Genomic DNA, 21,349 nt, shown 5'->3' on the forward strand with positions numbered 1-21,349 from the left:
GATACGTATTGAATTGATGATGCCCTACAACTTTGTATTTCACTTTTTTTCTCTATCTCGTTCCGTTTTCGAGAGAAAAATGCTAACTCCGTTGTTTTCCACCAGGTGGTGCTATAGGAGGTTTCATTGTGTAGCGCATGGCTAATTTACTATACCTAGACACCACTTCTATTCCTATAGCTGCCGCCGTTCTCAAGTTAATGGTGGTGGACAGGATATGGGTTGACACACTGTACATTGAAATATCTCTAGGACTAAGGACTTTATTGTCCGAAATGCGTCAGTAGATTAAATATGTCTCAAATATGACCAATAGGACTTGTTTTTTTAACATGATTTTTATCTTTTTTGTTTCATTTTGCTATGTTTAATACATCTCAATATATTTGAACTTTTTAGTGATAAGTGCTGGATTCCATTCTCTTTACAATTCAGATTCTTTAGTTCCCTTTACATTGAAGGCTGCAGAATGAATTAACTGAGAATCTGTTGGTGAGATTGTCCTGACAGGAGAGTTTGTAACTATTTTTTCTCTGTCGTTTTCTTAGCTTCTCTTATCTGATATGTGACCACATCAAAGTTCAGCACAACTTTGATGTGGTTTGTTGTCATAAATCACCACAGAGACGTTCAGTATAAAGGCCCCGTCACACTAAGCAACATCGCTAGCAACATCGCTGGTAACGAACAACTTTTGTGACGTTGCTAGCGATGTTGCTGTGTGTGACATCCAGCAACAACCTGGCCCCTGCTGTGAGGTCGTTGGTTGTTGCTGAATGTCCTGGGCCATTTTTTAGTTGTTGCTGTCCTGCTGTGAAGCACAGATCGCTGTGTGTGACAGCGAGACAGCAACAACTAATGTGCAGTGAGCAGGAGCCGGCTTCTGCTGAGGCTGGTAACCAATGTAAACATCGGGTAACCAAGAAGCCCTGTCCTTGGTTACCCGATATTTACCTTTGATACCAGCCTCCTCCGCTCTCACTGCCTGTGCTGCCGGCTCCTGCTCTGTGCACAGATAGCTGCAGCACACATCAGGCAATTAACCCCATGTGTGCTGTAACTAGGAGAGCAAGGAGCCAGCACTAAGCAGTGTGCGCTGCTCCCTGCTCTGTGCACATTTAGCTGCAGCACACATCGGGTTAATTAACCTGATGTGTGCTGTAACTAGGAGACTGGGGGCTGGTCACTGGTTGCTGGTGAGCTCACCAGCAACTCGTGTAGCCACGCTCCAGCGATCCCTGCCAGGTCAGGTTGCTGGTGGGATCGCTGGAGCGTCGCAGTGTGACAGCTCACCAGCAACCTCCTAGCAACTTACCAGCGATCCCTATCGTTGTTGGGATCGCTGGTAAGTTGCTTAGTGTGACTGGACCTTTAGGCATATAAAAGAGATGTAATCAGTATGACTTAACAAACTTACTGATGGATGTTTGCAGCCAGCAAAAGACATTGCCACAAAGAGGCAAACAATGTAAAAGTTTGTAATGAAACCCAATAAGAAAAATGATGCTTAGCCCAAAGTGCATGTATTTAATTGAAAAATGTCTCCAAAGTTAATCATAGCCTTTAATGACCTTTACTCATATACAGTATGTGTTTTTCACATAGAAAATCAAATGGCTATATCTTCCCTTGAAGAAATTGTCATGAAAATCAGTCAACATGTGCTATAGTGTAAAAAAACTGTGAAAGAGGTAATACTTTTTTAATACTTTTTTTATGTACCTACCCAAAATTAATTCCACCCTGCCAACTGGGAAGAGAAAAAAAAAATAAAAGACAAATGTCAGATAATATCATATTTTTTTTCAATTTTTCATTTCAATTCTTATGCAGATATTTTAACAGGTTCTCTAATCATTGACATTAGAAATTGAAATTATATTCTGTATGCACCAATACGCGGGATCCATTGACAGTTCTTTCGCTTTCCCCATGACTCACAATCCAGAAACGTCTGTGGCTGGATGAAAGATACAAAAGTCTGGATCCTAGAAACTCACTCACCTTTTATGCACACACTGATTACAAGCAAACAGGTCACAAGTGAGGATGTTACCTTTATTAGCCATTCTAACCCAATTGTGTCAACTTCTGTGAATGTTATCAGGCCAAAATCACCAGGGTATGTGAACTTTTGATCTGGGTCATTTGGACATTTTTGGTTGTCATTATGGTTTAAAAAGAGAAAACACAGTAGTTTGACATTAAATGGCTTCACCCAACCACTAACCAGGAGTGGGAAAAAGATTTTGTGTTATCATTCATATTTTCTGAAAAAAGGTCAAGAAAGCAAAAACTCTGCAGGGGTATGTAAACTTTTGAGCACAACTGTACTATTAATCAATGCCATAAGTGCACCAAATACGACATCCCCTTTAAGATGATATGAACATTCAGTATGTCAGAACTGGGGTGGCTGGAATATTAGGAGTGAAAAGTAAATGATAAAAGGCAGTTGAAAGACCCGATTTACAGTTCAGTGACTGCATTGGTAAACATATTCATGTTATGGTAATCATATAAATCAGAAGAAATTATATAAGATATTGTTTGAAGAGTTAAAAATATTGAAAGAATGTAGTAAACAGTATGACTAAGCTGCATGCAAATATCAAAGAACACAATCTACTATAATACTACACAAATTTACTAAAAAAATGACTGTGCCCGCATTCTCCACCAAATGTTGGAGACAGAACTGGTCTATACATTACTATAAAGCACAGTGCAGCCTACAAAAAGCAGTATACATAAATGTAATACTACTATATGTAATATTAATGTCCAGTTCGAAAGCAGCTGCTGAAATAAAGTTACTTACCATGCATTAGACCATTGTGTGCCTTGTCAGCCTTATGCACGTTTCGTTTTTCTTTGTCACGGAGTTTGGGGCATTTGCTTAAGTTGATTAAATGAGCTATGTTTTAGGCAGTTATTAAAAAAAGGGATAAAAATGTCAAAAAATTTTAACTGAAAATGTAATACAGTGGAACCTTGGTTTAAGAGTAACTTGGTTTGAGTGCGTTTTGCAAGACAAGAAAAGCTTTCTAAAAATATGTAATTTGGCTTAAGGACAAAGCTTTGCACGAAGAGCAAATACTCACCGTGCAAACTTCTGATTCTGTCCTTTCACCACGTTCTGACTCACTCTGGAGGTAACTTTCTGTACATATGTACTATATACTATATACAGTATACCATTGTACAGTACAGTATATACTATATAGCATGTCTATCAATTTGCCGTTGTGGATATAGTATTGTACCTTTTTTCTGCTAAGCAGCACAGCACATTGCTTATACTGTACCTCTCGCACACCAACAATTGTATTGTAAGCTAATGTGCAGTTTACTTTGTTTATATATTCTTTACTGTCCAGTACAGTATTTTGTATTAGTGTACTGTAATAATTTTATATGAATACAGTACATTATTTTGTATTACTGTAATACGTTTGTATAAATACAGTAAATATTTTTGGGTTGTGAAACGAATTGTCTGCGTTTCAATTATTTCCTATGGGAAAATTTGCTTTGATATAAGAGTAACTTGGTTTAAGAGCACAGTCCCAGAACCAATTATGCTCGTAATCCAAGGTTCCACTGTATTCTTAATTTAATATTGCAATATTTGTTATTTAAAACATTTAACCAATAGATTTTTGATTTTTGATTAATTTTTTTGTATTTTGAATGTGCATTGATACAGTTTTACTCACATCAGTCCAAGATGGTGACAGAATGACCTCCATAGAGATGAAGCAGAAGCTCGATTTACAGAATGTGGCTTATATATCATATGGTGGACAATAGTAATTGGGCTCAATTCCAAGATATATTCTCTTGAGCATACAGTAAATAATTCTTTGGGGATTATCAATAGTCTTTCTCATTAAATTAATTGTTGGTTACTGTAAAAAAATAAAATAATTTGGTCCCAAGATAAATAAGTAGATAAAAAAGAGCAATAAAATATTTAGAATTTTGGAATTTTTCTAAAATGTATTTCACCCCCGTGATTTTCGACGGCTAACTTGACATGGGTCACTGGTTTGTGCGGTGTAAAGTTTTCTTAAAGGGAACCTGTCAGCTAGTTATTTCAGACAGATATACTCTTTTACCCCAGAGTTTCATAGAAAATTTAGTTTGAAGAGTTTTCTGGTGGCCATATTAAAAATTAAGATTCTTCTCCCAGATGGCTTTTCCAAGAGCTGCTCCTGGCGATGGTTATTGACAGGTTTCTCTCTATGTGTACTGTATCGCAGGCACCGGCATCCCTGCACTGTCCTGTCCCCCTCCCCTGGTGTGCACGCCTACACACTCACACTCCCAGCCGCTCAGGAGTGGCTGCTCCCTGTCCCCGAGTCTGTAGGCCTGCGCACGCGGCACCGGTCTCCTTTGAGAACTCGTAGAGATGTGCGCACCTATTCTTAAAATGCCAGTATGCCCTAACTTGGAAGTACCTCTCAGCCAACTGTATCTCCCAAACTCATTCTTCTGCTGTATCCATCCATACTGGTCGTGCCTGTCACATCAACCATCCCGGCTGCTTCTGCCATATCAGAGACTGTCAGTATCCAAACCCCTGAGGCCAGCTGTCGCAGCACCATGTCTCTTTGAGAGGCACCTGGTTGCTACCTTCAGCCAAATCCACTGTCACTATCAGAAGATCTAGTGAAAACCTGGTGTGCACCATAGTGAAGATCCCCTCAGGTGTACTGTGTGCTGCACAATCCAGTGGGTCTACTCCCCACTTGCACCCATGAGCATTACATGTAGACATTGGAGAGACATGTCAAATACTTAGAGCCGAGCTGGGACGGGCAGGGATCACAGAGATAGACAAAACCAGTTCTTCAGTCAACTAATGCAGGAAAGACGGCTTGTGGGTGTGTCATTAACCTATATTTTTCTCTAATGTAACTGTTTTTAAGAAACAAATTCCTGGGTCTAATTGTACTGCTTACGGTTTAGGCAGCAAGACTAAGTTGACAGATTCCTTTTAGTTCTCCTAAGTTGATGCATTTTGAGTCATGAATGATATCCTTTGCTACATCTGTAGTTTATTGCATGGGCTTCACCATCACATTCCCTGAGCATGGACCTTAAGAACGTCTAGACCAGCAGACTGGACTAGTGGCAAGAAGTGGCTTAGTTTGCCACTAAAGTACTGTCTTGTCCAGCTCATAGTATAGTGTAAGAGAGGATATTCAGGTGGCTAGTTGCTTTATAACCCTCACCTACTGTATCCTCACCCATCCCTCGTAGACTGTGATCCCTCGTGGGCAGGGACCTCTGTCCTCCTGTACCTGTCTGTGCCTTGTATTGTTTATGATTATTGTACCTGTCCCTATTTTGTATACCCCTTTCACATGTAAAGTGCCATGGAATAAATGGTGCTATAATAATAAATAATTAATAATAATAATAATAATAATTTGTAGAGATAAACAAGAGAATATGGTCCTGCACCACCAAACAATACCTTGAATGTAAAGACTTCATTTCATATTCTTCCATTTATCATGGCACTCACCAGATGCAATTTAGTAATTTTCTTGGCAGAGAGACCACTATTGATGAGCTGGATGGTGCTGTTTTTCTTTTTTAAGGAATCTTCTTCATGGCTGAACTAGTGACCTTTTACTTGGGAATCAGCCTAATAACATACTGAGCTAATAGGGAATGTGAAAAAAGGTTGTCATTTGTTGTTTACAGGAAGAAAAATATTTTTCCACCACAGGGAGCAAAACAGTAACAATGTAGTGACATAACAATATTCTGCATAACTAATCATATGCTAAATAACTGCAAGTCAACTTTATGTAGGAGATAGACAAGATGTTTGTCTAGAAAATGAATGTAGTTTCATGCTCAAAGCTGTTTTGAATGGTGACAATTGGAGTCTGAAAGTCAAAAGTTCAAAACATTATTACCCTTTTGCTTGTCAGTGTATCAATACTCTCCAATATTCTTATAACGGTAATGCAAAGTTAATGTGTCCTTATATTATTGAGTGCCACTTTATATGCTTTTGTAGTTATATTATTTTTTTCTGTTAGTGCCTGTTCTTATTTGTGGAAGCTGTTGGTCAGTTTGCTGATATACAGTAGGGAAAAAAAGTATTTAGTCTGCCACCAATTGTGCAAGTTCTCCCACTTGAAAAAATAAGAGAGGCCTGTAATTGACATCCTAGGTAGACCACAACTATGAGAGACAAAATGAGAAAACAAATCCACAAAATCACTTTTACGAATCGGCGCCGCCATAGCCGCAAGCAGCCTGCTGCAGTTCCAGTTGCACCTAGGTGCCGGTCGCCATTTTTGGCCGTGCCTCGGGTCATACAGCTGGCTGCTTCCTCCTCCATGTCTAAGTGTGGAGTTGCGGCTAGTGCGCATGCGCGCGCCGATTTACCCCAGCCAGAGCCAAAGTCCAGTGTTTCGCCTAGTGAGCATGCTCAGCCTGACTGTGCCATTCCTGAGGCTGAGTCCTCAGTTCAGGCTACTGAGCATGCTCCTACACTTCGTGTGAAAAGCCTCTTTGCACAGGTACTTGGACATCGTACCATGTCTTAAGTCCTGTGTTGTGCCTACTGAGCATGCTCAGGCTGATAGTCTGATTTCTGAGACTGTTGTTCAGGCTACTGAGCATGCTCAGGCACTTAGTGTATCAGAGGCTAGGTCCAGTAAGGACCTCACTGGGCATGTCCATGAGGTGGCAGGCTCTGATAGGCTGACACACATCAGGTGTCCTGATGATGTGGCCACTCTGGACTGGCTCGCAGAGGCCCACCCCTATGACACGGCACCTCACCATTGGTCGTCAGAAGATGACTGGTGTCGTGTGGCAGCTATGAGGTCATCAGTGACATGGCAGTTCCAGATAGGCCGCTGGTGATGTCACTGATGAAGTGGCACTCCGCTATTGGACCCTGGAGGTGCCATTGTGGTCCACCCTGAGGTTGGGGCGGACCCATGTTATAAAAGGGGCTGTAGACAACATGGAGGTGCGCAGTCTTCTCATATGCTCAGACAGAGCACACCTCCATGTTTAGAGCCTTATTGCGGCATAAGCCTTTGAATTGGAAGCAGTAGGTAGGGATAGGCGTCCGGTGCCATCCACGTCAAGACGCCAGTGGCTAGGCACGATAGGATCAGGCGCCATGTTGTATCCTACTGTCCAGTCCTGCTAGTGCAGTCCAGTGCTGTTAACTGGGATGCGGCTGCTACGCCATCTGTCCGGTTGTGCCCCCTACGTGCATGGACAGCGTACCCCAGGACCTCTGGGGCATTAACAGGGAGTTCCTGGGCTAGGTATGTGGAACCTGTTATCCTCTTCAGCTTCCCAGTCAACACTACTGGTGTGACCACCTGGCCTGACGTGTCCTTTACACACGTGGCCAGTCGAGAGGTGACCAGAAATGCTAATCGGGGGACCGCTCAGTCTGACATGTCCTACACACATGGCCGACAGAGCGCTTTTGCGGCGGTCTTTTGGTCAACGCTACCTGGTCACCACCCGGCCTGACGTGTTCCCTGCACACGTGGTCGGTGTAGAGCTAGGTACACTGAAACGCTAACTGGGTTGTCGTCCGATCTGACGTGTCCCTACACACGTGACCGGTTCCAAGGTCCCCTGGGTTATCTCAGAACCACCCAGCTCGGAATTCTCCGCCTAACCTTCGGGTTGCCAGAAGCTCCTTTGTAATCTGGAGCACGATGGGCCCCAACTGGTGATTGGGATATTTACCACCTTATCCTGATCTGTCAGTCCCCCCGTAACAATAACATTGTCTGATTTGGCAAGATGTTTTTTTGCAAATTATGGTGGAAAAAAAGTATTTAGTCACCTTTTCAGGTGCAAGATTTTTGGCTCTCACAGACCTGTAACTTCTTCTTTAAGAGGCTCCTCTGTCTTCTACTCATTACCTGTAGTAATGGCACCTGTTTAAACTTGTTATCAATATAAAAGACACTTGTTCACAACCTCAAACAGTCACACTCCAAACTCCACTATGGTGATGACCAAAGAGCTGTTGAAGGACACCAGAAACAAAATTGTAGTCTTGCACCAGACTGGGAAGACTGAATCTAAAATAGGCAAGCAGCTTGGTGTGATGAAATCAACAGTGGGAGCAATAATAAGAAAATGGAAGACATACATGACCACTGATAATCTCCCTCGATCTGGGGCTGCATGCAAGATTTCACCCTGTGGGGTCAAAATGATCAGAAGAACAGTGAGCAAAACTTAGATCCTGAAGTGCCAAATGTGCTCCTCCGGGGCTGTCTGAAGTTTGCTAGAGAGCATTTGGATTATCCATAAGAGTATTGGGAGAATGTCATATGGTCTGATGAAACAAAAGTAGAACTGTTTGGTAGAAACACAAATTGTGTTTGGAGGAGACAGATGCTGAGTTGCATCCAAAGAACACCATAACTACTGTGAAGCATGGGGGTGGCAACATCATGCTTTGGGGCTGTTTCTCTGCAAAGGGACCAGGATGACTGATCCTTGTACATGAAAGAATGAATGGGGCTATGTATCGAGAGATTTTGAGTGCAAACCTCCTTCCATCAGCAAGGGCATTGAAGATGAAACGTGGCTGGGTCTTTCAGAATGTTAATGATCTTAAGCACACCACCAGGGCAATGAAGGAATTGCTTTGTAAGAAGCATATGAAGGTCCTGGAGTGGCCTACCTAGTCTCCAGATCTCAACCCCATAGAAAACCTTTGGAGGGAGTTGAAAGTCTGTGTTGCCCAGCAACATGCCCAAAACATTACTGCTTTAGAGGAAATATGCATGGAGGAATGGGCCAACATACCACCAACAGTGTGTGCCAACCTAGTGAATACTTACAGAAAACGTTTCACCTCTGTCATTGCCAACAAAGGATATACAACAAAATATTGAGATGAACTTTTGTTATTGACCAAAACCTTTTTTTCCACCATAATTTGCAAAAGAAAATCATGCCAAAGCAGACAAGATGATTATCTGGATTTGTTTTCACATTTAGTCTCTCATAGTTGTGGTCTACCTTTGATGTCAATTACATGCCTGTCTCATCATTTTAAGTGGGAGAACTTGCACAATTGGTGGCTGCCTAAATACTTTTTTTCCCCACTGTAGTTGTAGTGCATTTGTTTTGACCAAGCACCCTACAGGGTGTGTCCACCAACGAATTTATCCAGGGACCTACAGTATCTGCCCAGACAAACAGATTTTTTAATCTCAAATAGAGGCATTTACAATTAGGTTCCTGATATGATGAGATCACCTTGTCAAGGTTATTGGGCTCACATGGATTGGCCAATATATACAGTACATTGAGAATATTTTTGTAAATATTTCCTAAGCAGTAATGCAATGCCTATGTCTTTTTACTCAGTTTTCACATTAGCTATGTATTATTCTTCTTTCTCCAATGTTCTTATAGCAGTAATGCAATGCCAATGCATCCTTATATTATTGAGTGCCACTGGATCAGATTATTTGCGGTCACAGCTGGAGGTTTCCACTGCCCTCCATCTGTGACTGCAGGTAACCTGACCTCAGAGGACCTCAGTGAACTCAGCGACCTTACCTCAGGTGAAGTCACTGAGTTCACAGACCTGCATCTCCTGGCAGAAAACTGCATTTTTTTTTTGCCAAGAGATGCAGATTTAGTGTTGAAAGTTTTACACCATATTCCTGCACCCAAGTTATACCACTCGGCAAAAAAACTGCATCAAAACTGCATGCGTTATAATGCGGTTTTGATGTGATTTTTTTTGCCAAGAGGTGCAGATTTGGTACAGGAATATACTGTAGAAATTTCAGCACCAAAATCTGCATTTTTTGGCAAAAAAAAATGCACAAAAATGGTTTTGATGCAGTTTTGGTGCAGTTTTTTTCCAGGAAGGGCAAATTTGATGCTGAATTTTTTACATCAGATTTCAGCACCAAATATGCACCTCCTGGCAGAAAAGCACACCAAAAAGGTGTGAAAACTGCTTTTTTGAGATACAGATTTGGTGCTGGAATTTTATACCATATTACTGCCCCAAATCTAAATCTCCTGGCAAAAAAAAATCGCATCCCTATTTCATCAAAACCGCATGGTCTTTTGATGCGTTTTTTGCCAAGAGGTGAAGATTGAGTGCAGGAATATAATGTAGAAATGTCAGCACCAAATCTGCATCTCTTGAAAAAAAAATGCAGTTTTCTGCCAGGAGATGTATGCCTGTGAACACGGTTACCTCACCTGAGGAGATGTCACTGAGTTAATTGAGGTCCCCTGAGGTCAGATCACCTGTGGTCACAAGTGGAGGACTGTGGGAACCTGCAGAAGTGATTGCAATCAACCTGAGTGATGTCACTGCTGATCACTGCAGCTAATTTTCTGCCTGAAGTCCACAGTCAGTGGTTATGATCTTTGGCACACTGTCAGTTCAGATGTAGCAGAGCTGGAACCGTTGTGGGATCTCGTGTGGATTACGTCAGACTTGGGTGTTTTAGGGTTTAATACATTGGTGAAAAAGGGTGTTTTTTTGTCTTTTATTTCAAATAAAGGATTTTTTTGTGTTTGTGTTTATTTACATTCACTTGGAGATTAGTAGTAGAGGGGTCTCATAGATGCCTCCCATTACTAATCTAGGGCTTAGTGGCAGCTGTGAGCTACTTTTAACGCCTTATTACCCTGGTTGCAACCGCCTCACGGCAATCGGGAAAAGTCGGGTAAAGTTCCAGGTCTGTCGCATCTAATGGATGTGGCAATCCTGGACAGCTGCAGGATGCTATTTTTAGGCTTGGGGACCCAATAAGCATTGGCCTCCTCAGCCTGAGAATATCAGCCCCCAGGTGTCAGGCTTTATTTTGGCTGGGAATCAAAGTTGGGGGGGACCAAATGTTGTTTTTTAAATTATTTATTTAAATAATTTTAAAAAAAGCTGCATGCAGTTCCTCTTATCTTGATACAGAGCCAAAATAAGTGCATGGTGGGGGGCTGCAGTCTGTAGCTGTGGCTTTATCTGTGTGGTATTAATAGATGGGTGACCCTATGCCAATTTATTTATTTATTTTAGATCATGATAAGGACCCGCAAACCGACAGACAGGGTCTGTGATTCCAACCAATCACAGATGCTGCCTGAGGATGGGGTCTGGCTGCAGGTAATTAGAGATGTTGGTGGGTGGGGAAAGCAGTGAATATGCAATGAGCTCACCGGGAAGTAAAGCTTAGGGAGCAGTTACAGCTGGAAGGACACTCGGTAAGTATGTCCTGCTTTATTCCTTCCTTATTTTCTTTCTTTAACAGACCCTCCTACATCGTTTTACAACACATACGTTTGACCTCCCATTGAATTAATTGGGCTTGGTGCATTCGACGAACAGTTGGGTGAATACTGGGGAGCTTGGTAAAGATCGACAAACCGAACTTTGAAAGGTTCACTCATCTCTAGTAATGAGTGCAGAGTAGGAGGGTTCTTAAATAAAAATAGGTCTGTGAGAGACAGAATTCTTGCTGATTGGTAGATTATCAAATACTTTATTTGAATAAAATGCAAATTAATTATTTTATAATCATACAATGGGATTCTCTGGATTTTTTTATTCTATTTGTCACAATTGAAGTGTACCTACCATACAAATTACAGATGTCTCAATTCTTTGTAGGTGGGAAAATTTGCAAAATAGTCAGTGTATAAAATACTAATTTCTTATAAATACTGTATATGCAGTGCAAATGTGTTCTGTAGAGATGAGCAAACCTAAGACTCGAGGTTTGGGTTCGGAAATCTGACACTCGAGGCTTGGGTTCAGAAACCCACTTTCCAAAAACAAGGTTCGAGTTTGAGGTTTGAGCAAGTGACAAGTACGAACCACTCAAGCGAGCAGAGCTGTGCTTGAGTATGAGTATTGCACAGCCCTGTGCGATCTGCTTGCAGTGTTTGATAAGCTCAAATTTGGGGTCAGATCAGCGTGATCAGATGTAGTCTACACACACAAACTCCTCTCTAAGAAAAATTATAAACCCCATCCATCTTGCCCCGTAAGTGTTTTGCTTATGGGTCATTAGCAAAATACTTCCGTAACAGGGTTGGCGGGGTTTATAAAAAAAAATTTGGGGGGTTGTGTGTGTACACTACATCTGATCATGCTGATTTGACCCCAAATGTGAGTCGATCAAACACTGCACATGGCTCACACAGGGCTATGCATTACTCATGCCCAAGCACAGCGCTGCTCGATTGAGTGTTACTTGCTTGAACCTCGAACCCGAACCTTGAACCTCAAGCCTCAGGTTCGCTCATCTCTAGTGTTCTGTTGAGTGATTGATAATAATGCTTCTCTCTTTGGCATCTTATAGACAAGTATTGGTTTGAGGAATGCCAGGAAAACTTTACCTGCCTGACTTCATTATGCCAATTGTATAGTTTGATGGAGAAAGGATACTGCTATTGTGGGTGTTTTAGGTTAGTCAACTTAACCTCCTATGTTCCAGTAAAGAGAAATCCTAATTATTCAGGATACGTGACATTTTACACAATTGTGTGCTTTCAACTTTGTAAGAACAATTAAGGGAAGGTCTTCTTAACTTCATGATTGGGCGAGATTGATTTGGAAGGACCTAACTGGCCACTAGAGATGAGCCACCACCCTAGTGTTCCAGTTCGGTTCATCGAACTGCAGGTGTGTTCGTTGAACGTTCGTCGAACACTGTCAAACACCTTCAAACACCATTGAAAACAATGGTAGGCAAACACAAACACATACAAACAAGCACAAACACAAACGCACACACATATTATGCTCACTTTACCTTCCGTTCCATCGCTGGCCTCCTGAGACTTGCAGTTCGCCGCTACAGGATGTGTACTGGGTAACCATAGCAACCGATGCCGGAACGTCTGCTGCCAGAGCGCTGACGTCAAAGGCAGGAGCCGCTTGCCTCTGATTTGCCAGCGTGCTGCCTTTGAGTAGCATCTGACAGAGGAAGTTCCTCCCTTGTCGCGATAGTTACCCGATACACATCCTGTAGCTGCGAACTATGTGTATCGGGTAACCATCGCGACGAGGGAGGAACTTTATCTGTCAGACGCTACTCAAAGACAGCGCGCTAGCCAATCAGAGGCAAGCGGCTTCAGCCTTTGACGTCAGCGCGCTGGCAGTGTAAGCTCCGGGGCATTAGTCTCATGGTTACATGATACACATCCTGTACTGGCGAACTGCAAGTCCCAGGAGGCCGGTGATGGAACAGAAGGTAAGGTGAGCATAATATGTGTGTGTGCGTGTATGTTTTTGTATGTTTGTGTGTGTTTGTGTGTGTTTGTCCATGTGTGGAATGGCACAATAGGGGACCAGGATGGGACATTTAACAAGTTGTGGAACGAATTGTCTGCATTGCAATGATTTCCTATGGGAAATCTTGCTTTGCTGAACGAGTAACTTGGTTGGCAAGCACACTCCCAGAACGAATTGTTCTCATTAACCGAGGTTCCACTGTATTAACATTGAATGACAGTATTACTGTGAAAAGCCAGTTATGCTTTTGGTGATCGAACCGTTATCGAACATAACCTCGAACTGTCGAACTTGAATCTAATTGTTCGCGTTCATCGAACGACTCGAACATCACCTAAAACAGGTTGAAATTGAGATTGGCGAACAGTTCAAATCGAACACTGCTCATCTCTACTGGCGACACAGAGCCCTGACCTCAACACCATCCAAAATCTGTGGGATGAATGAGGACAGAGATTGTGAGCCAAGATCAGAGTCTGCCTTCACAAATAAGTTTATGGATAAACAAGCAAAATCTCTGCAGACAAGATATACACTTTTGAAAACATTTTTCCAGAAGACTCTAGGTTGTTTTATCTGTAAAGATGGTGAAGGGGTGGGGACAGCTCAACATTAATGCCTATGGATGTAGAATAGGAGGTCAAAACAGCTCTTGTATTTGGGATGTTTAGAGGGCATCAATCTTTTGTCCATTTAGTGAAATTTAGTTATAGATCTATGTTTAAGAACCTGGTAATACGTTCTGGAGGCTGTCATTTTTAATAACTTCTTGGAAGCTTTAAACCTATCTTAGAACCAGAACCAGGAATTATTAAAATGAAGTATGTTATAAAAACCTCAGATTCAATTTGAACAGAAATTATTTATTAGATGAAATGTCCAAAAAAAGCAGAAGCAATTTTTTTTATTTACAAAGGTCACATTTGTTGCCATGTGCAGCCATCAAATAAATTAGATCAAAGAGATTAAATATAAATATCTCACAATTTTACAACAGGATGAACTTTTGAGTAACACTGGATTCCCAGGAATTAAGTTGACGGAATGAAGGTTCATTGGATAAATTGGCCCACTGTAATCTCGGCTGTCCCTCCTACAGGCGTGCTCTTAAGATTGCTGAGAGAGCTGATACCAGACAAGTCTACAGGTGGCTTATCTCTGGGACAACAAAAGGATTAATGGCCAGAAATTTAAATGTTAGATCCTTAACTTTCTCAACATTCAATTGTCCTGTTGCCAATACACAGTAGACTGTTGGTCAAACCAGTCAATATCACTAGACTCGGCTGCCATTAAAGGACTTGGGCATAGTAGTGAATCCCAGATTCAACACGAGCCAACAATGCAGAGCTGCAGCTAAAAAGGCCAACAAAATTCTGGGATGTATCAAGACAAGCATTGAATCTAGATCAAGAGAGGTAATTATTCCCCTATACTCTGCCGTGGTCAGACCCCATCTGGAATACTGTGTACAGCTCTGGGTACCCCAATTTATGAAAGACATTGATATATTGAAGCAAGTCCAGAGAAGAGCAACCAAGATGTTAGAAGGTCTGCAAACCATGTCATATGAAGAACGGCTAAAAGAACTAATGATGTTTAGTTTGAAAAAGAGAAGGCTGAGAGGAGACTTAATAGTGGTCTGCAAATATCTGAAAGGTAGTCACAGTGCAGAGGGAACTACCCTATTCTCATTAGCATAAGGAAGTACAAGAAGCAATGGGGTGAAACTTAAAGGATAGAGATTCAGATTAGACATTAGGAAAAACTGTCTGACAGTGAGGGCAGTCAGGGAGTGGAACAGGCGACCACAGGAGGTAGTGAGGGCAGTCAGAGAGTGGAACAGGCGACCACAGGAGGTAGTGAGGGCAGTCAGAGAGTGGAACAGGCTACCCCGGGAGGTAGTGAGGGCAGTCAGGGAGTGGAACAAGCTACCCCGGGAGGTGGTGAGCTTTTCCTCAATGGAAATCTTCAAGCGGAAACTGGATAAACATATAGCTGGGATGATTTAGGAAAGCCTGCACTCACAGGGGATTGGACCCAATGGCCCTTGAGGTCCTATCCAACTCTGCCATTTTATGATTCTATGATTGTAGTCTAATGTGTACGAGACCTTCCAAGTTTTATGCAGAAAAGCGCCTACATAGATTCCCCTTCTTTCTCTCAGTTTATTAATGAAGAATAACTGAAATTAGATAAAATAATTATTTTTAGACCGTCATGATGCAAGATATGTCTAGCATCTTGAGACAGAGTGCTCACAATTGCTTACCTTAACTCTGGGGAAAAATAATACATTTCTGGTGCAAAGAGCCTTATAAAAGTACATACTGAGCAAGTGTCAACATGGGAATAATGCATGCATACATTGAAAAAAAACCTGTGTAGTAACTAACAAATAACAAACGTGGACAACACATTCAGAAGATGGCACCAGATCAACTGAGGAAGACGCTTCCACAACACTTTTTCCTGCAAAAACATAATGCAACCTCCTGTTGTGATGACGAAGGGCAGGAAGAGGCCCAAGTCAGATACAAAAAAACCACATACTTAACTCAATTTAAGGTCTGTTGAATAAACATACCAGTGAGTAACACCGATTAGGCATCCAGTAATGGATGTATTGGACTTTTTGGCAAAAATGAAGAGTCAAGAGCTCCAGCTCTTCAGGCCAAGTCCAACGTGTCACCAAACCTGTCAGAGAAGGGTCAGAGACAACTATTTAAAACTTTGTTTTTTATCTTTATCTGTCATATTTTTAGCATTTTGTAAGGATATATTGATTTGTAGAATATCTTGGATTAGATTCTTTCTTACGGTGTTTTTGACATCCTTATTTCTGACACTGTAGATGATGGGGTTCAGCATGGGCGTCACAGCTGTGTAGAGGATGGCAACAGACCTGTCCATGTTTGGATTAGTAAGGGAATGTGGTCGTAAATACAGAATCATGATGGTCCCATAGTAGAACGTCACCACAATGATGTGAGAGATACATGTGGAGATTGTTTTATAGCTCCGATCGGAAGAATTGATCTTTACGATTGTGGACACGATTTGGACATATGAAATCAAAATCAAGAGAAAGGTCAAAATAGTTATGATCGTTGCTGTAATAAACATTATTACTTCATGGAGCCAAGTGTCACTGCAGGATATTTTAAAAAATGGAGGAACTTCACAAAAGAAGTGGTTAACATGATTGGAACTGCAGAAAGACATCTGGAAGGTGTAAGTCACTTCTAAAATAGAATGGATGAAGCTTGTGATCCAAGACCCAGCTGCCATACTGATACACATCTTTTTGCTCATGATGGTGGCATAGTGTAGTGGTCTACAGATGGCAGCAAATCTATCATAAGCCATGAAGGCAAGTAGGAAACATTCTGTTGACCCAAAACCCAAATGAAAGTGCATCTGGATGGCACATTCTACTAGAGAGACGCTCTTGTCTGTGGACAATGTGTTCTTTAGCATTTTAGGCACCACGGTAGTAGAGAAGCAAATGTCAATGAAAGAGAGATTAGTAAGAAAAAAGTACATGGGAGTGTGAAGCTTTGGATTAATTCTCACCGAAATGATCAGTAGAAAGTTAGCTAATAATGTTATCATATAGATCACTAAGAATGAAAGGAAGCCAATGACCTTCAAGTAAGGAACATCAGACAAACCAAGAAGAATAAATCTCGTCTCAGAGGATTGGTTGAATGGGTCAACAACACGTGAATGTGAACCTAATATGAATAGAAAGTTAAAAATTGAAGTTTACATAAGTTATTGACCTACAATATATCACAAAATTGAATATACCACTTTTTTGTAAATATTTTATTATATAATTTCATTGGGCAACTGAAGATATGATGATCCTTTGATACAATGTAAATTTGTCACACTATAGCTTGTGTAACAGTTCAAATTTGGTGTACCCGCTAAATAACTCAGCACACAGCTATTAATGTCAAAACTGCTGGCAACAAATGTGAATACAGCCCTAAGTAAAAATAGCCACACTGTGCCCAAACTGTCAAAATATTGAGTGGACACCATTATTTTCAAGCACTGCCTTAAGTCTCTTGGGTATGGAGTTCACTAGATCTTCACAGGAATTGCTGTATCCTCTTGCGCTCTTCCATGATGACATGACAGAGCTGGTGGATATTAGAGACCTTGCACTCTACCTTCCTTATGAATGTGCCCCATAGAAGCTCAATAGGGTTTAGGTCTGGAGACATGCTGGGCAAGTCTAGCCTATTTACCCTCCAGTTTCTTTAGTAAGGCAGTGGTCATCTCGGATGTGTGTTTGTGTAGTGCTAACATGTTAGTAGCCATCAGGAATCCATATTAGTAATCTGTCTTTAATTAACCCTTTAAGATATCAGATTGTAACAGTTTAGTTATATTAGCTTGTTTTTCTGTAATTTTCCCAGACACCTGGAGTTGTAGTTCTAGTGAGAAAGTACATGATTATAGTATCATTCAGTACCATATAGTTCCCTTATGCATATTTACTGAAAATGTGCATGATTATAGTATGGTAAAGCATCTAAATCCATGAGCCTTTGGCACATCTCATCTGGTGACGCAATTGTCCGGTCTAGATTGATATCTGAAGAGTTGGCCACTCAGAAGAGGGATACTATATTGGACAAATGGAACCCGCTAGAGTTTGCGTAACAATTTGTTACTCAAGCAATTTGTTTTCAAGTGAGATATAGACTGGTGAAGATTACAGCAAAGTCAGAAGCCTGAATACCTGTGGAGGGGACGCCCGTGACACCACAGTGTGGATCCCAGGAGTTTCTCTGTCTTCGCTGTTTTTGCTTCTCACAGCTGATGCTCCCGGACAGATGATGTGTGGCTCCTGGTGAAGTTTTTCCTATGTAGTGTGCAATGTACGTACTTTACCTTTGTGTCTTATATTATGCAAAAGTGTATTCAATATCACACTATTTCCTACAATCATTGAATCATTCTAATTAAATTAATCAACCTCTTTGTAGCCGTATCCGATCACATTAAATACTTGGCAAAATAGTTTGTGGTCATTATCATGATGGAATTCTGCCCAGTTTCCAAATGGAGGGGATCCTGTTCTGCCTCAGCATTTCACAGTACCTGTTGGAATTCATGGTTCCCTTAAAGAACTGTAGCTCCACATAGCTGGCACCATTCATACAGCCCCAAACCATGACACTCCCACCATCTTGCTTGACTGTAGTCTTTGTACTTCTCACCTGGTTGCCATCACACACACAACACCATTTGAAGCAAATAAATTTATCTTGGTCTCATCAGGCCACAGGACCTTGCTCCAGTATTCCATGTCCTTAGTCTGCTTGTCTTTAGCTAAATGTTTTTGGGATTTCTTGTACATCATCTTTAGAAGAGGCTACCTTCCTGGATGACATCTATGCAGACCAATTTGATTCAGTGTGTGGTGTATAATCTAACCCTCTACACCTTTAACCTCTGCGGCAATGTTGGCAGCACTTACAGTTCTATTTTGAAAAGATGACCTTTAGGTATGACTCTAAACATGCGCATTCAACTTCTTTGGTCAACCATGATGAGACCTGTGTTGTTGAACCGTTGTATGGTCTTGGTCACTGTGGTACAGCTCAGGTTCAGGTTGTTGGCAATCTTTTTTTTATAGCCTTGGCTACCTTTATGTAGAGCAGCAATTCAATTTTTTTCATATCCTCAGAGAATCACATGCCATGAGGTGCCATGTTGAAGCTCCAGTGACCAGGATGAGAGTGTGTGAGCAATATCACCAAATGTAACACCTGTTCCTCATTCGTACCTGACACCTTGTAACACCAATCCATCACATGACACCGGGGAGGGATAATAACTAACTGGACACAATTAGGCCATTTTCACTTAGGAGTGTACTCACTTTTTTAGCCAGTGGTGTTGACATTAATGGCTGTGTTGAGTTATTTAAATGGAAAATTTACACTGTTGTACAAGCTGCACACTGACACTGTACATTGTATCACAGTTTCAGATCTTCAAAGTTGTCCCATAAAAAGATAGAATAAACTATATACAAAAATGTGAGTGGTGTACTCACATTTGTGATATACGGAATCTCTACCTACTTGATATAAGGACAACCACATGTAATCCCTTCATAATCATTTCATTGATGGTATAATTTTTGGAATAGTCTGAAAGCATGGTACACAATTTTGGAACTTGAATTTTTACATGGAACTATCGCAATGATTGATTAGGATAAGCCATGAAACTGAAATGACACAGAAGGGGGGCGCAAATGGTGTCTTATCCGGTGGTACCATAAAAAATGTAATTAGGTGCACTAACCTGGTATGGTTGTGTTGTAGATACAACCACTATAACCACGTGTTGAGGAAGGCTGCTGCAGAACCCAGGAAGAAAGTGTTGGAGGAGATGAAAGAAAAAGATTAATCAGCGCTACCAAAAGAAGATCAATGGGGATTAAGACATCGGATTTTATTGTTCTACGCTTTTTGGAGCTGCATAACCCCTTTTTCAGGAGCAAAATCAATAATGTACCTCTTAATAACCCCTTCTTCAGGAACAAAAATCAAAACAGTAATGTTATTATTGATTTTATTCCTGAAGAAAGGGGTATAAGCTCCAAAACGCGTAGCAGAATAAAATCCGATGTCTTGTTCCCCATTGATCTTCAGTGATCATCTTCTGGCAGTGTGGATTAATCATTTCTTCCATCTCCTCCAATGATTAGGATAAGATTGATGGACATGTAAGAAAATATTAAAGAATCTAAACTTTTTTGGGTGGGAGTACTTTTTTTTTAACTTAAATACATGTATTTTTGGCTAAAAATCTTTTTTTCAATTGGGATTCAATAAAAGTTTTGCAAATATGACATGCTCTTTGTCTCTCCATGATTTGCTGGTTGCAGAATGAGATAACTGAGAATCTATAAAGGGGATTGTTCTGATGTGAAAGTTTGTAACTCTTCTGTGTTTTTTTGGGTTCCTCTCATTTCATTTATGACTACATCAAATTAATGTTATTATATAACAAAAATATTTTTTAGACCAAAGTATAAAAATAAATTATAAAAATGTTATAAATCTATAATAGAAGATGTAACCTGACCCCATGTTGTGAATACAGCCCATCTTGTTTTGAGGTTGATGTAGTTGAGCTCTTATTAGATTTTGGTCTAAAAATTATCATAAAACATATTTTTAGACCAAAGTCTAATAATAAAATAATATTGTGCCAATATTTCTTTTTACACGTGTCTATATTATGAATTGTAAACCTGGCACAATATTATGATTGCAGTCTGTCTTGCCTTGAGCAAAATGTAGTTGAGCCATTATTAGACTTTGGTCTAAAAATAACCATAAAAAAATATTTTTAGACCATAATCTAAAAATAAAATATTAGTGTACTAAATTATCTTTTTACACCTGTCTATATTAGAAAGTGTAACATGACACCATATCGTGATTGCAGTCCATCTTGTCTTTTTCATTATCATTGGTGAGTTCAGTAGCCAGGATGGTGAGGAAAAAGTGGCTCATAAGTGAAAAAAAAAAACAGATTTCTATGATAACATATATTCAAATTTTACTTATAATTGCCTTAAATATAGATTTATTCACAACTTGTTGAAAGTACAATTTCCATTTAAGGCAAAAACCTCATGCAAATTTTTAAATGGTATTAAAAAAATTAAACAAAAATGTGATAATAAAATAGAATGCAAACAATTTCAAGTTGACATTTAATATTCTTAATTTTAAACATGTTTATATACAATTTTACTCACAGCAGTCCATGATAGTAACAGAACAGACTCCATAGATATGGAGCAAAAGCTAGGTTTATAGAATGTGGTTTATAAAGTAACCGGTAGACAGTCGTAATTGGGCTGGGTTATCATAACATGTCTGATAGACTCTCTTGAGTTTTTAAATTTTTTTTTACTTGGGAATTAATAATTGTCTATCTCTTGATATTAATTGTTGGTTTATGTACAAAATAAAATAATTCGGTCCCAAGATACATACAAACATAAAAATGAGA

The 21,349-nt window shown here is 40.4% G+C and overlaps 1 protein-coding gene across 1 annotated transcript; it reads right to left on the minus strand.

Moving 5' to 3' along the window:
- Positions 1-16,009: 16,009 nt before the first annotated feature.
- LOC142257596 (olfactory receptor 5AR1-like) lies at positions 16,010-17,581 on the minus strand. The gene is made up of 2 exons (XM_075329734.1): positions 17,551-17,581; positions 16,010-17,025 (listed from the first exon to the last, which is right to left on the minus strand). The coding sequence occupies exons 1-2, from the start codon at positions 17,579-17,581 to the stop codon at positions 16,010-16,012; spliced, it is 1,047 nt and encodes a 348-aa protein (XP_075185849.1).
- Positions 17,582-21,349: the final 3,768 nt, after the last annotated feature.

The sequence above is a fragment of the Anomaloglossus baeobatrachus genome, chromosome 12, assembly GCF_048569485.1.
Source record: "Anomaloglossus baeobatrachus isolate aAnoBae1 chromosome 12, aAnoBae1.hap1, whole genome shotgun sequence".
In the NCBI taxonomy this organism is placed as follows: domain Eukaryota; kingdom Metazoa; phylum Chordata; class Amphibia; order Anura; family Aromobatidae; genus Anomaloglossus; species Anomaloglossus baeobatrachus.

Excerpts from the sequence above, each read along its gene's own strand:
- LOC142257596 (XM_075329734.1), bottom strand. The coding sequence starts at position 17,581 with ATGACCACTGCCTTACTAAAGAAACTGGAGG. Across the intron at positions 17,026-17,550 it reads CTTACTAAAGAAACTGGAGG|GTTCACATTCACGTGTTGTT; the intron begins GTAAATAGGCTA and ends TATTCATATTAG.